Consider the following 16289-nt stretch of genomic DNA (forward strand, 5'->3'; position numbering starts at 1 on the left):
CAAAAGCTAAACTGTGGACCTCTGAAAAAGATATTGACCATAATTCACATCAGAAAAACCAAAAATACGTTTTCCTGTCCTTTCTCTGTGTATCTGTCAAACAAACACTGAAAAAGCCCAAAATATCTACTCTGCTGTGCACCTGCCCAAACTCCCACGTGGAAAAGGCTCTAATCAAACAGCTGGCCAGCACAGGTTCAAACTGACACAGGCTGCTGGCAGATCAAGCACTCATTTATTCCTGTAAGCGGCAAAGGGCAGTGCAATCCGTCTTAAAGCTGCCCAACAGACTGCATGCTGTCAGCCTAAAGTCTTACTATTAGTATAAGAGCACTTTTTCCAGTACAGTGATAAAAACAGCACTGCCTTTAATGATGTTATTATTATGAATAACATCATTAAAAATGTCATGTTTTTCACCGAAACATGGTTGAACAACAGCTGCCCGGACAATGTTATCGAGTTAGCAGGACGCCACACACACCGAGCCGCAGATGCCTCCGGCAAGACCAGAGGTGGAGGTTTGTGCATTTATATTAACAATGCTTGGTGCATGAACTCCACTACTACTGAGAGTCACTGCTCACCTAATGCGGAGTTTTTAATGGTCAAATGCAGACCTTATTACCTCCCCAGAGAACTCACCTCTATCATACTCACTGCCGTGTATATCCCCCCCCGACGCTAATGCTAAGTTGGCCATGAAAGAACTTTCTGCAGCCATTAACAAACACCAGAATAAACACCCCGAGGCTGCTTTTATTGTTGCTGGCGACTTCAACCACACCAACTTAAAGTCAGTCCTCCCCAGATTCCACCAACATGTCTCCTGCCACACCAGAGGAGACAAGACTTTAGACCATGTGTATTCCAACCTGGCTGGAGCCTACAAAGCCACACCCCTCCCCCACATTGGACAATCGGACCATCTCTCCCTGTTCCTTACACCTCGGTATTCACCACTCATCCAACGTGTGAAACCTGCTGTGAGGACAATTAAAGTGTGGCCAGAGGGGACAGACGCAGTGCTCCAGGACAGATTTAAAAACACAGACTGGAATATGTTCACCCACACAGACCTGGACCAGTACGCAGGGCCGTGCAGAGAGGTTTAAAGGGGCGGGTGCTCAAAGTTAAAAAGGGGCACATTGAACCAGGCTGAATAACAACAACACACATTTATCAAGAATCTAATATGGGAAGGGCAGGGCTGTGCTGATCTGAGACTGTAGACATTAAAAAGTCCACAGGAGAGATGGTAGCTGATTAAACAAGTGTCATGAGATAATAACAAAATGCAAAGATTGGTGACAGCGCTTAGGCTCTGCCTGTGAATCACTCTTTGCTTCTCTTCTTCCTTCCATCCCATCATTTCATATATCACTCTCCACTTGCTGTCTATCTGAGAACAAGGCACAACTTGCTATTGCAATAAACTATAATCTAATTATCCACACCTAACAACTCCAGCATCTAAAATAAAATGATGACAGAAAAATGTTATAGCCCTGCCTTTAGTAGCCTCACACAGCTCCTACTGTTTCCTCCTCATGTCCTTACCAGGCACGTCTGCACAATGTTATATCATGAGTAATATTTTTTTAAAAAAATCCATCTAAATAAAACACACACATGCACACACAGTGACATTTTAGACCTTCTTCAGAATACTGTATATACTATGGGCATCACTGTGCTGATCCAGAATCCTTACATATTTATTACTAGAGCTACAATAATAAAGCAATGAGGAGGGGGAAGTAATAAATATGAAATAATGTATTTATGATGATTCCATTTGTTTCACTATCCACTCTGTGCAGGGCAAAGCTTATTACATCTTTAAACTGTAGAGATACAATCATTTTACTGCTGTAAAATCCAAATTTTGTCTTATTTAAAATATAAATCTAATATAATCTGCTTCTTAATGTATGTTCTTTAAAATACAGCGTGTGTTTTTAATATATTAAAATATATTTAATATATTTTAATATATTATAATTATAATAATGCATAATTATGTGGACATGCATATTAGATCGTTTTTTAGTGAAATATAATCCCTCCAGAAAGGCAGGAAAAGCCCTGTAACTTGCTTTAAAACTAAATACGGGGCGACCGTGGCTCAGGGGGTTGGGAATCGCATCTGTAACCGGAAGGTCGCCGGTTCGATCCCTGGGCTTTCTGTCCTGGTCATTGTGTCCTTGGGCAAGACACTTTACACTACTTGCCTACTAATGTTGGCCAGAGGCACGATATGGCAGCCTCGCTTCTGTCAGTCTGCCCCAGGGCAGCTGTGGCTACAACCGTAGCTCAATGGCGTGTCCAGCGGGGTGGCCTGGGGGGGCACAGGCCACCCCCCCAACCCAATCAAATATCAAATGTACGATTATGTTTTCACGGTGAAGCTCAGATATCCGAGTGTAAGTGAATGCAGCATCGGCTTCTGCGCTATGCGCATCACGTTAGCAAAGGTAGGAGAGCCAAGCACAAAGGACAACACTGCAGGAAACAATTTTTCGGTGAAAGAAAATGAGGACAGAATAAATGTCCCGGTAAGTAATATTAAGTTTGTTGAGTTTAGTAAACTTCGGTGAAATTAGAATACCAAGGAAAAAAATAACACTTAAAGAATTTTTGCAACCATCGAATATTTCAGACAGTATGCTACTGAGGGCAGCTAACATAAGAGTTATGAGTTATAAGATGCAGGTCGATGTGTAAAAATAACTCAGTTGTTTGGTGGTGGCTATGGCGGGGCTTCCACAGAGGCCAGCAGGTGGATGAGGGAAGGGGAGGCAGGAGGAGAGCCCCGAGGCGGCCACCAGTCCGAGTGTCAGGTGAACTGAACTTCAGGTAAGAAGTTATGACCTGCAGTCTATCTGGGTCAGATATAAACCAGGTTTAGGTGGAGTTTATTTTCGTTGTGCTGACTTTTTACAGTCAGTTACAATACCTCATACTGTGTGAGCTAGCATGACAAGTTTATACAGATGTTCGGTTGCTATGATGTTACTGATAGTGAACTTTATTTTATTCATAAGGTTAGTTAGTAGAGTTGCCAACAGCTCCTTAAAAATGGAATGGTCCCTCATTCATAGAAAATATTACGCGTTTGGTATTGAGCTGAGAAGAGACGCAGTTTGTCCCGGACTTCAGCTAGGATGGAAAAAGACACAAAACTGGAGTTATTCTGTCTTTACGCTGCACAGCTGCCTCTTCTCCTCTCATTCTCTCTCCTCTCTCTCCTGTTGCTACTTCAATCATGAAACTGATCAATGATCAGCTGATCGTCTCTCTTGTTTGTTTATCACCCACTTTGAGCCAGAAAGAGGAAACCAGCAGATGTCGCGCTAAACAGCAGCAGCACGTTTAAGCTTGATCAGCTGTTGTTAGAATTTATTTAGTTAGAATGTTTGCTGGAGCCACAGCTGTAAAGCTGCTGGTCATGATGTCGGTTTGGATATGTGGTGAGAGGGAAACATGAAGATGAAACCAGGAGATGTCCTTACTGAACCATCAGAGCTGAACAGGTGATGGAGAAACAGGTTTACCTTTTAGGTGACATGGATGAGTTGAAGTTATGAACTGTTTCTGAGAGACAAATAACACCAGGATCCTTTTTTTATGTAGCTGACAGCTGGTAACTGTGCAGGGGCGGATCTAGCAAAGTGTTGCCAGGGGGCCAGGTAGGGCATTAACAGGGAGAGGAGGGCATAAAGAAATACTTTTCTTTTTTATTCTCATTTAAAATATCTAGCTTTTATTAAATAATTATCTGAATCTTGCGAAGAAAGTTTTTATCTGACGTAAAATGTATAGAAATCATACATATACCAAAAAGACTGTACATCACTGTCACAACAGCATTTGTTTTCATTCAAAGGCTTTATGGCTTTAATACCTGGTGGGCCAATCTGTAGTGAAAATGCCCAATTTTTTGTCCCAGTCCAGCCCTGCAGGTTAATACTGGCAGTGTCACCATGCCAGCTGACTGCATTTCATCATCAGCCAGTGTTGTTCTCAATATTACCAAAGTAAGGCAGCATATAAAGTATTTACTTGCTTTCAGGTTTTATTCAAATGTTAGTCTTTTCAGTTGTTTCTCCACTTTTTTCCTGTTTCAAAATCAAACACCAGTTTGTGAGAAGATTATCTTCTTTTTTTTTTTTTAACAGGCATTGGTTTTGCATTGGAATTGGCTAATTTGCCAATTGTATGTTAAAAATGTTCGTATTTTAATATTCAAAAATGTTTTTGCCCAAAACACATGTGCACTACATGTCAGTAAAAATACTATGCAAATATTGATGTCCTTGAATGCTGAATAAACACTGACTGATTGTATCTCTTGTACTTAATCAACACAGTATCTAAACACTTTGCACCGTAGTGGTTAAAATCTCATTCTAATAAGGTTACGGTTATTAGGTTTACAGGGTTATTGAATTATGGTTAACGGTTGGTAGAATTGTTTTTAACATTATCTGCCAATTACATCTGCCACCCTTCTCCAAATCTGTGCCCCTACCTGGCCCCCCCAACAAAAATTTTCTAGACACGCCACTGTACAAATGCACAAAAAGACCCCAAAAAAGAAATCTTTCTACCTTCTGCAAAGTTCATCGCCCCAGAAAAGACAAGTCAAAACAAGTAAAAAAAAATAAAAATGTAACAGCCTCCCGATTATGACCGATATATCATTTACGTCACTGATACATCCGTAACTGAAATTAACTCAGAACAATTTGTTTATTTTTTTAAATGGTCATTCAGAATCAGAAGATTATTTACGGTGATGTTTTTGGTGGGAGTGAAACAACAATCTACTGATAAAACCAATAAAAATAAGATATGATAATAAGAAATAACCACTGTTGGAAGCCTTATTTACTCTTATCGCCTTAATCATGTGCAGTAATTAAAGTTGAAATGAGAAACTTTGCATTTGAAAGATGCTCTTCTACTGGGCACTCAAAATGCTTTCTTACAACAAGCATCATTCATCCACACCTTCATACATAATGTGCGCACATTTTAAATATAAATTAATATTACTGTAGCAGTATTTTTTTTTTTTAAAAAAAGATAAAATAGCCACATTTAAGAAGGCAGGACCTGCAGTTATTGTCCTTTTCCAGACATTTATCTGGCACTTACTTTGGGGTTTTCTGCAGCTCGTCCTCGGGGCCCTCCAGACACAGAGACAGCAGGTCATAACCCAGGATCTTCTGGGCTATGGTGAACATTTCTTTAATGTTGGGGTATTTCAAAAGTCCTCTGCCCATGCCCACAAACTGGCTGCCCTGACTGGGGAAGAGGAGCACGGAGCAGCCGCTGCTTTTGGGTCTCCGCTGAGGCGCCGCTGCTGGCTCGCTGTTCAGGGGAAAAGCGGGGGCTTCAGCCGGAGGAGGGTAATCTCCAGCCGTGGAACCGGGCTTGTTGGTGGACAGCGTCCTGCTCAGAGAGACCAGCGACCTGACCTTCCCTCTGGAAGATGCCGCCATCCTGACTGCCACTGATGCCAACATGAGCTGTTCCTCATCCAACGACGTGTCTGCAGATGAAATAAGACGCACAGCCCGCCCGGACAAACTGTAATCACCAAAAGAGTCAACTTTGCTTGAACTCAATTCTGATATCTGCTCGGCATGACACCTCACAGAGAGACGAAAACAACCGCCAGAGGAGAAAAGAACAAAATCTTCAGCGAAGGAAGATGATATCTCCAATAAAACTATTTTTGAAGCCATTATGGGACTTGACAAAAAATTTGAAGCACAACTGGAGGATATCAAGGAACAAAACAGACAAAGTGCAGCTATGGTTGCCAGCTTGGCTAAGGCTGTAGAGTTTAACGCTGCAGAGATAGCTGATTGCAAACTGAAAGTTGTTAAACTGGCAAATGCGAATGAACTGCTGCTTAAAGAAAACGAAGACTTGAAAAGAAGAGTGAGAGAACAAGAGCGCTACCGAATGAGGTGGTGCCTAAAACTGAAAGGGGTGAAGGAAGACAAAGACGAAAACATTAGAGTGAAGGTTTTGCAAACGCTTCAGAAGATTGCCCCTGACTTGAACTTAGAAGAGGCTGTTGATATTGTCCACCGCTTAGGGAAACAAGTTGATGGCAGAAACAGAAACATCATTATTCTATTCACACAGAGGCGAATTAAAGAAGAATTGTGGAGGCGCACCAAAGATTCTTCAACCTGCAAGCAAGAAGGCATCAGCTTCACAGAGATGTTGCCGCAGGAGGACATACAAGATCGACAGCGCCTATGGCCTCTGGTGGAGGAAGAAAGACGTGCAAAACTACAAATATCTGTAGTTTCCACTCCGTATATTTTCAAAACAAACTCGTTACTTTGGGTTTAACGCATTTGGGGGAAGTTAATATTTCACGTCACTGCAGGCCTTCAAACAATGAGATTTGAGCCTAAACAGTGAAAGGCAGTCGCGTTTTAATCAGTAGAGGATGTCGCATAAAAAGAGATGAAAGAACAAACCATGTACTGTAGTTTTGATTTATTTATTTTTAGCACAACACCAGAACAACCCCACGTGCCCATAATTTGCGGTACTTCAGAAAAAAAGGAGTGAACATAAAAGGGAGTAAAATGTTGTGTCAGGTAATTTCAAATGCAGCATTTCTATCACCTCAACAAACACTAACTGTGTCACAGTGTGTTGCTATCTAAAGCTCTACTTGCTGTATTTCACAGGAAGAGAAAGAATGAGAGCTAACTTCACTCAGAGATATAGAAAGAAAGAGAAAGAAACCAGGCTGTATTTAAAGGTAAGGACTGCTTAGTGATATTTGATAAAATGTAGTTGTATTTTAACAGGGACATAAAGTGCTTGTCTTACTCCCTTCTTCTAGCTCGAAATTACTTGCCAAGTGGTAAGGACCGTTCATGGTCACACGGTGAGAACATTGGTGTTGACTATGAAGAGATAGGGTCAGACAGGGGAGGGGCCAGTCAGATTTATCAACTCAACCTCCTTAAAGCATGGAGAGAGGCTGAAACCAATCTCTGGTGAGCCCGGTTAAGGAAAGAGATGAGTTGGTGCCTGAGATGCCAAATTCCAACATCCTCATTCCCGCCATTGAGATAACACTCTCACACAGGCCCAGAGAGCAGATGTTGCTGCATTGCAGATGTGTTATACCCCCTGCCCAGCCGAATGACTCTCAAAAAGAAAATTTTGCAGAAAATCAATGTGATCGCTTGGATCACTGGAATTATCATCTCGATATCTCTTGTCCTTCTTTCATTTCAGACGTCTTGAAAACAAGTTTTAACAAAGTCCTGGAGAAGTGCCCAATGCTGGAGGACCTCCTGCTTTACCCCTGGCTCAGATAAACTCCTCTCTGACACAAACACACACGCATACTGAATTCACATCTTGCCATACAAATGTGATACAGTAACCAACTTTCTTTCTTTCAGGAAAAAAAGAAAATTGGGAGATTCAAAAATTTCCTCACAGTAATGTTTGCATCAGTCTATCAGACGAATCCCCTCCAAGTCCAATATTTACATCAGTTACAGTGATAATGCTTGGTGTCTACTTTCAGCCACCGCAGTAGAATGCCAGGAATGAATCTCATTGAAATTGTAGTTGCATTTGCTATTTCATTTAATTGTCATGGATGATACACAGATAACCCAACAGCAAACAGAGGAAAACAATGGGCTTAAATACACAGAGGGATAAATGAGGGAATAAGACACAGGATGAGAGCACAGCTGCGAGAAATCACAAACAACAAGACCATGGGGAAGGAAAACTGAAAACACTAACATAGTCTAAGGAGCTTAGAAAGAAAACGTCTGCACTTCTTTAAGTTGCTTGAAGACGTTCAAGCAAAGTTTAAGTTCTTTTCATCCGAGAAGGTGAAACATCTTCAAGCAACTTCAAGTCCAGACGCTTTCTTTCCAAACTCCTTAGACTACGATGACCTAGATGACTGAGAACCTTCACAGACATGAAAACACTAACACAGCACACATGACTATCAAAGTAAAACAGCAAACAAGAGACTTTTACAAAGACACAGAGTTGACACAGAGACATGACTGACTGGGGAGAAATTGGGGAACATGGAAACAAGAGTGACTAGACATGACACGTGGGACACAGGGGCAAGGCAAAGTAACAGAAACCTAAAGCCTAAGAATATAACACAAGAAGAAAACAATAAAGAGAACCAAAAACATACATAAGAATAATCAATGAATATAAATGAACAAACACAAAACACTGGGTCACAGACTCACTACCATGACAGTTAAATGTACATAATAAATACTTTAAATCAGATGACAATGTAGCTGACACTGTGTTTATTATAATGTGTGTGGTCAACCACAAATCTTCATACTGTCATCCATAGATGAGGTCTTTATACAAATGATGAAAGATAATGAAAGAAACTGTTTAATTGATATGAAATGATTGAATTATATGAAATATTATGGCTTTGTCTGCCAGTGTTTTTCTGTAAACTACTTTGAACTACTGGCAGTCAGTGAAGTCACTGAAAGGCAAGATTCTATGTTGTGTTGCCGTAGTTTCCAGAGTTTACTTATAAAGCTCACTTACAGAATTCAGTTAGAAAAGTCAAGCATTTGAAGGGTGCACATTTGAAGGAGTATTAACTCAATCTTAGCTCATTACGGTTTACATTTTCGATTTTAAAGGGTCTCCGAAATTACAATGAAAAAGGAAACAAGAAAAATTGCCACTCCAGCCGATAAGAAAGATTCGGGAGATCAAGGTAAGTAAAATAATAAAATCAAATCCTGGTAAAATCCAAATCCTAGAAATGTTGACACTGTGTGAATCATTTTTGGAGCAATTGAATCATATGTTTAATTGAAAATAGCTTTAATACAAGATGTCTAATCAAAGAAAGGTTACCGGTCTTTTGGTAAAATAATGTAATAAGTTTATTCTTGGACTCAACAGTAAAAACAGACCAACAAGTGCCATCAAGATCTAAGACTTAGTAAACCTAGTATCAACTCGCACTGATCAGTTTTTTTTTTTCATCCCAAGATTAAACTTGTGATCATTTAAGCAAAAGCAATTTCAAATTCTTTGCCATCAAACTGCTTCCAGTCTTGATGTCGGGGACTCTTTTTCACCACTGTGTTGTTGTCATTTATAGATCGTAAGAGCAGGACTGCTAAAAGAAAGGCCAGTCCTGAAAAGAAGACCCCAATGAAAAGGAGGAGGGTCGCTGAGCAGGCTGGTCCTTCCACCAGCTCAGATGTGGTCAAAGGAGTGAAGCGCAAGGTTGTGCAAGATGAAGAGGACACAACAAAGAAAGCAAAGAGGGCTAAACTTCTTGACCATATGAGCGGTGACAAGGAGCAAGCATCCTCCTCGTTGGACTCTGGTAAAGGTAGGCTAATTAGTTGAATAAGGGGGTAGATTAAGTGTGGTTGCTAGGTTTAAGATATTGGTGTTTAGTGTTTGTGTCTATCATCCAGTGAGCTGATGTGCTTTTGGTGTTTTCCACATCTCCAGACTTGAACAACAAACAGGTGTGCGCAAAAAATGGCAAAAGAAAGGCCACGGGAGACGACAGAGAGTCACCCAAGAAAAAAAAAAGGAATGTGGACCAGGACAAAAAATCAGTGGCAGACCAAAAACGTAAGTAGCAAGCAGCTTGGGTTTTATATTCAGGGGAAGGGCAAAAGGAACATTTAGGCTACAGAGGAGAGTAATTTGTGTCACAGCTGTAATAAAACAAGATTTGCTGTTTTGTCTGTTCAGGTGAATTCCAAGCCAGATATGTGGAGGAGCACCAGCTCGGAGAAGGAGGCTGCGGAGCAGTGTTTTCTGGCTACCGGATAGAAGATCGTTTTCCAGTAAGTGTTCAGATGATGGTAGTAAGACAGGCAGTAACGCAGATAATGGATAATATCGTAAACTGAGACGTCTGCTGTGTTTCCACCTTTCATTATGTCATACTGAGGAAATGCTCACCAATGCTCTGTGTCTTCTAGGTTGCCATCAAACACATTCCCAAAAATAAAGTCTACTGCAAAGTGGCGGTAAGCGTCCAACACTTGAATCAGTTTTACATTACTGGATTGAATGCGGCGTTCCTCATCATCCACTTTGTTGTAATATTTCAGGATGAAAGCGGGAAGATGCTCTCGGTGGAAGTGGCCATTATGGTTAAACTTGCAGGTGAAGCAGAAGGGTCAGTGGGAATATCAGCACCTGTGTCCTTGCTGGAGTGGTTCGACCTTGGCAAAGAGCTGATCCTGGTGCTGGAGAGACCTGTCCCCGCTGTGGACCTGCAAAAATACAAAGCAGAATATGGAAGAACCTTACCAGAGGACAAGGCCAAGGTAGGTTGACTGGGAGAGCCTTAGACTGCACAGCATTCAATCAAGGCAGAAAAGCATTAACTCATTATTGTGTTTTTCATCTTTTCCAGGTCATTCTGAAGCAACTAGTTGATGCTGTAAAGGAACTTGAGGATAAACACATCTTTCATCGGGACATCAAGGGAGAAAACATTCTGATTGAGACCGGCTCCGATGTGCCTCGAGTTCGCATCATTGACTTTGGACTGAGCTGCTTTGTTAAACAGCGATCTCTGTATCGCGTCTTCTATGGTAACATATTCTGCTCCTGCTTTTCACAGATGTAACAATTTGTGTCTTTTGTTTTAGAAGAAATTGTAATTGTGTCTGTTTGTTAGGCACTCCTCTTCACACCCCTCCCGAGTGGTACAGGAGGAGCTGCTACAGGTGTGGACCCACCACGGTGTGGCAAATGGGAGTGGTGTTGTATGAAGCGCTTCATGCACGGCACTTTAGTACCGAGAGGTTCCTCGCAAAGAAACTGAGCATCAAAAAGCGTCTGTCCACAGGTAAGAAAACTTCACACTTCCAGATTCACTAGAACTATCATCTTCATCTTTTTGATCTTTTCTTTCTTTCAAGAATGCCAGAATTTCTTGGAGGCATGTTTAACTATAGCCCCGGAGAAGCGCCCAACACTGGAGGAGCTCCAGCTTCACCCCTGGCTAAGATAACACACACAAACACACAATTCACACCTTATCATATAAGTGTGATACATTGTGGTAACCTCCTTTCTTTTTTCTGTTGGACAGGAATGGGTCAATCTTAAAAAATAAATAAATAAAAAATTAGCTTTTTCGGACTTCCTGTAACCCCCCAGCCATCCCAGGAAAGGGGATCTCTCTTTGAATGGGCTTTCCCGAGGTTTCTTCCCATCGATCTGGCCCCCTGGGGAGTTTTTCCTCGTCTTCATAGAGAGCTTGGGCTGGGTCAGGAGCTCCATCAAAACTGTCTTTATTTGATGACATTAAAGTCATCAAATAAAGATGTGTTTTACTTAAAGTAAAATTGGATCAAAATAAAACTTGTTTAATTCATCTTTGCTGAGGATTCTCCTTCATTACTATTTTGTTTTGTTTTGTTTTGTTTTTACCCATGGTGCATTTTGACAAATAAGAAAACTGAATCAGGTTAAAGTGTGCACAAAGACAGTCACACTGCAAATGATCTGAAGACTTGCATCTGTTGCTCTAACCCCCAACTAGTTTAGACAGATTTCCTGGTTCTACCAGAGGTTTTTTCCTTCAAGAAGGGAGTTTTTCCTTCCCACTGTTGCTGAGTGTTTGCTCATAGTGGGTTGTAAAAGCATAAAAGTTAATAAGAGGCATTCATAGCAGAGTTATCACAGAGGGAACTATATAGCTTAAATGTACAATTTCTACAGGACGAATTATAACTTCATTATGTATAAAAGCTTCTGTGGATAATTACTCCTATTTGTAACTTTACACAAGAGAAAGTTTGGTGTCACACTATTTATAACAGGTTGGGTTTTGTCCTCTGAGTTGAGCCTTTGGTTGCAGTTTATTGAAGAATTTCCTCTAAAGTAGCTGTTGATAAAGATTTAAAGTCCTGTTTATATACAGAAATATGCTTTAGTTCATGTTTTTTACATGTCTGCCTCAGTGGATCAGTAGAAGATCTGGCACAGGAAACTAGATGATGAAAAAAGGGTACGAATACACATATATATCTATATCTATATAGATACAGATATATAAACACACACACACACAGGTTGCAACGTAGTATTTTCATTTTTTCTTAGCATTTCTTTAACGCCTTGGTGCAAAACATTTCTTATTTGGTAAGCTTGTTAACACATTTTAGTTCAGTTTTGCTGAAAGTTATAGCATGCATCAAGTAAGAAGCAATTGGTTTTTAAAAAGCATATACATTCCCCAAAACATTTTTATTATGTGCATTTTGGAGAATAAAAGATTGTACACAATTTCCCTTTTTAAAGTAAAAAGATTATTAAGTCTAATTCTTACTTATTCAGTAGATTAAAGTATTGAAACATCATTATTCATAAAATATGCACATTACAAAATTAAAGTTATTCAAAAACTACTCAAGTACTTACTCCAATACTCACATTATTCAAGTAAATTTAATTTTTGCCAATGTAATGTCACATAAAATCTTAATCTGAATAAGGGATTTGAACCCCACTGTCACGGCCAGGGGATCAGCAGGCCGCTGACTAGTAGTGTTCTCTCTCTCTCTCTCGCCAGGGCGGAACTCATGGTGGGTTCACGCCCTCGGCCCATGCCCCTCTGAGGAGGAAACACCTGGGCCTCATCAGTGCAGCCAGCATTTAAGCCAGGGAGTGGCTTCTACTCATCACTGGATCGTTGTGTGTGACTCGCGTCAGTGCAGCCCGGCTCTGAGCAAGTTCTCTTTTGCTTCCCTGTGCAAAACCTCTAACGTGTGTTTCCTTCTGTACATAGATCCCCTGGACCCGACTCTGCATCCCCCGAGCGGTGTTTGGAGAGAGAGTCAGAAGAGGAGCAAGTGTCTTTTCCCTACCTGGATTTCCCCAGAGCCTTTTCCCTGTCACCGCTTTGTATATAGCACTATCCCCTGCACTGTTTGTATATACACCTGGTGGAACTGTAATAAATACAGACTGTGCCTCTGAGTCCTGCGTGTGAGTCCTCAAGCGAACCGTGACACCCACACAGATGAGAGCTTAGCAGTGAAGCTCTCTCTTAAAATTTGAGTTATAAAGTCAGAAGTTATCACTGACAGAGATCCATGTTCTTTTAACATAAGAAAGAATATTTGCTGAAATTGACATTAATCCAAGCCCTTAAAACGCCATTTTGGATTAAGCATTTCCTTTTAGAAAAGTCTTCAATGAGCAGGAAGCTCCAGTACTGAAAAAAGAAGCCAACATCATCTGCTAAACGTGCTAAAAGTAAGTAAGTAGACTCCTATGATCAAAACACATACAGTATAAAAGTTATAGGTTACAGATCTGAAAAGTAAAACAAATGTCAAAGTGCAAAAAGACTTATGGTCCCATAGAAGTCTATTCCATTTGCCTGGAATTAGGTGAACACCTTTGTGACAAATTTAATGGCTCAGTCATTTGTTTCATGTCATATTTAATAAAAGACTGACATGGTGGCATGTGGAATTGTCCATTTTGCACATATTTGGTCATTCTAAGCGTCAGAAGGGGAAAGATCATTCTGGGAATGCCTACTGGCGAAGGATGTGTGACTGACAAGTCCAGTGTGTGAAGTTTAACTACAGTCTAAGGAGCTTGGAAAGAAAAGCATCTGGACTTCTTTAAGTTTCTTGAAGATGTTTCACTTCTCATCTGAGAAGCTTCTTCAGTTCAGAATTTCTTCAGAGAACTGAAGAAGCTTCTTGAATGAGAGGTGAAATGCTCTTCAAGAAACTTAAAGAAGTCCAGATGCTTTTCTTTCCAAGCTCCTTAGACTACGATGACCTGAACGACTGAGAACCTTAACAGACAGTTCTTCCCTTCATTCATCATGCCTGATTTCAAAACACCAAGATGGCAGTCGTGAAAACACTCATCTTGAGTCTTCATGGGACTATGGTGAGATCAGTTATGCCTCTTATGATGCTGTCCCAGACTTCAAAGCAGTATAAAACATGTTTGCAGCCTGTAACAACTGTGCATGCGGTTATTTTTCGTTTTAAGATTTCCGTGTTTAAATCATAATAAGATTTATTTTTAATTTTAATTAACTTGAGGTGAGTCAGATTCTTTCATTCAAGTCACTGAATGAATCTCTTGACATGTTTGGGGGTAGGTGCCTTTTGTAGCATTTTAATGCAATTATCTGACAGATTATATGGTCTACACCATAGGTGTCAAACTCTGGCCAAATTTGGCCCGCAGCCTAATTACATTTGGCCCGCGAAGCCATACCAAATTACTATTAGAGCTGGCCTACTGGTATTATACAGCTAATATATATATTGTTTAGTATTAAGCTTTGCTTGTTCCATATTCAGTTTTTCAGCAAAATGTGTTTGAGTCCATAAGAAAAGATTCATTCTTATATCTGGAGGAATAAATATATTTCAATAAATATTAAAGTTAGCCCGTGACTTTGATCCAGTTTTGAATTTTGGCCCACTGTGTGTTTGAGTTTGACACCCCTGGTCTACACTGTTATTAACTATACTAACACTCTGTTCCAGAAGTCTGTGCTGCAAAGAGGCAAAGTGAATACCGCACCTGCAGGAGTAATGGGGGTCATCAGTCGGTTCAGCTGGATGTTCCAGTGCCGTACCTGTTGACTGGCATTCCTCAGCCTCTCCTGAACCTCCTGGAAACAAAAATCATGCAGGCATCTTCATCAGTGTTGTTTTAGAAGAGCACTAAATAAGATGCTGCTCACAAAGCCAGTCAAAACAAACTTGTTCACCTCCAGACGCTGGTGACTTCTTTGGCGAGATGCCTGCAGATCCTGGAGCTCCTGAGAGGCAGAGTTGAGGGCTGAGGGGGTGTCCTCATCGGGACTGCCATCTGACAGCTCCTGTATGGGGCTGAGGTTTTGCATTGTACGTTGCTGCTCCTGGAGGAGCTGGAAATGTTTCCTCTTTTCATCTTCAGCCTGCAGCAACCTGAAGGAGGGGAAAAAGGGAAGAAGCAACTGAAAATGTTAATACTTCTCATGGATATCTCAGATCTCCATCACAAATAAAATAATAAAGGGCCATAATAAGAGTTAGAAATCCATTGTTACCGCTCAAGCTCCAGTCTGGCCCTCTCCTCCTCCAGCCGAGCCTGGATCTCCATATTAAGGGCAACTTCCAGCTGCTGCTGTGTCAGCTCCAGCTCCCTGATCCTCTTCTTCTGTTGTTCAGCCTCCTTTTCCTTCACCTGCATCTCAGCCTGCATGCTGTCTTTTATCTATGCACACACACACACACAGCTACATAAACAGATGCACCAACAGAGCGGTATAAACTGACCTATTCCTGAATTACCTTTTCCTGGACTGTCATAACCATTTTTCCAAATCATTAAAGACTAGGTGTGAATTTTATAATGACAGTCAACATTTTGCTGGACTTCTCAAAGATCAAAGTCAAGGAGAAAAGACTCTGTACATAATTGGTGTCAAGTGGAAAACTTTTTTTTTTACCATCACAGCCTCTTTCAGCTGTCTTTCCAGTTCCAGCTGCACCTCCCTCTGCTTCCTCCGCTCTCTCTCCTCTGCCTCCCTTCGGCGAGTTTCCAGTTCCCGTGCATGCTGTGAAACAGATGAAAGAGACATTGTTTGCTTTGTGTTTTCACCTCTATCCAGCAGGTGACACTAGGCCATCAGCTTCGAGGTTCAACGTATTGTGCTTTCAGCGGTGCTCTTCTTGATAACTTGGTTGAAGTAAGTGGGTATTTGAGTTCATGTTGCTTTCCTTACAGCTGTAAGTAATCTGCTCATTCCGCTTTTGATCTTTGGCACCAACAAGTGATTTTTTCCCAGAGAAGTGCTGCTCACAGGAGATTTCCTCCATTTCAGACCATTTTCTATAAACCGGTTAGATGGTTGTACAGTTTCTGAAATACTCAGACAAGCCTGTCCGACACAAACAACAATGCATGTTCAAAGTCATTTAAATCCCCTTTGACCTTCAGCAGGTCATCTTATTAATGTATACATGCCTAAATGCACTGAGCTGCTGCTATGTGATAGGCTGATTAGGTATTTGACCTAATGAGCAGCTCAACAGGTGTATCTAACAAAAATTTGGCCAGTGAGTGTACAGTGGGGCAAAAAAGTATTTAGTTAGCCACCGATTGTGCAAGTTCCCCCACTTAACATAAGAGTTATGAGTTATAAGATGCAGGTCGATGTGTAAAAATAACTCAGTTGTTTGGTGGTGGCTATGGCGGGGCTTCCA

General features: G+C 41.0%; 1 protein-coding gene across 6 annotated transcripts; it reads left to right on the forward strand.

The window, feature by feature from the left end:
- The first annotated feature begins 2092 nt into the window (after window positions 1-2092).
- On the forward strand, window positions 2093-13038 carry LOC146649065 (serine/threonine-protein kinase pim-1-like). Of its 6 annotated transcripts, none has more exons than XM_085385995.1 (11): window positions 2093-2859; window positions 6726-6799; window positions 7285-8785; window positions 9179-9415; window positions 9541-9666; window positions 9790-9884; window positions 10023-10070; window positions 10155-10373; window positions 10463-10643; window positions 10730-10900; window positions 10974-13038. In XM_085385995.1, the coding sequence occupies exons 3-11, from the start codon at window positions 8725-8727 to the stop codon at window positions 11063-11065; spliced, it is 1230 nt and encodes a 409-aa protein (XP_085242121.1). In that variant the 5' UTR covers window positions 2093-2859; window positions 6726-6799; window positions 7285-8724; the 3' UTR covers window positions 11066-13038. The 6 variants fall into 6 exon arrangements, 5 of the variants coding, with proteins under 5 accessions (XP_085242121.1, XP_085242120.1, XP_085242119.1 ...); XM_085385994.1 differs by having other exon boundaries at window positions 2093-2558; window positions 2773-2859; window positions 6726-8785; XM_085385996.1 differs by lacking the exon at window positions 2093-2859 and adding an exon at window positions 5107-6632.
- Window positions 13039-16289: the final 3251 nt, after the last annotated feature.

The sequence above is a fragment of the Rhamphochromis longiceps genome, linkage group LG17, assembly GCF_057381845.1.
Source record: "Rhamphochromis longiceps isolate RC_006_pf linkage group LG17, R_longiceps_female_GT1.1, whole genome shotgun sequence".
In the NCBI taxonomy this organism is placed as follows: domain Eukaryota; kingdom Metazoa; phylum Chordata; class Actinopteri; order Cichliformes; family Cichlidae; genus Rhamphochromis; species Rhamphochromis longiceps.

What these genes read in the sequence shown, in the direction of transcription:
- LOC146649065 (XM_085385993.1), top strand. Translation starts at nt 8,725, where the DNA reads ATGAAAAAGGAAACAAGAAAAATTGCCACTCCAGCCGATAAGAAAGAT. An exon ending in GAAAGATTCGGGAGATCAAG is followed by an intron (nt 8,786 to 9,178) that starts GTAAGTAAAATA and finishes TGTCATTTATAG; the next exon opens with ATCGTAAGAGCAGGACTGCT. An exon ending in TACCAGAGGACAAGGCCAAG is followed by an intron (nt 10,374 to 10,462) that starts GTAGGTTGACTG and finishes CATCTTTTCCAG; the next exon opens with GTCATTCTGAAGCAACTAGT.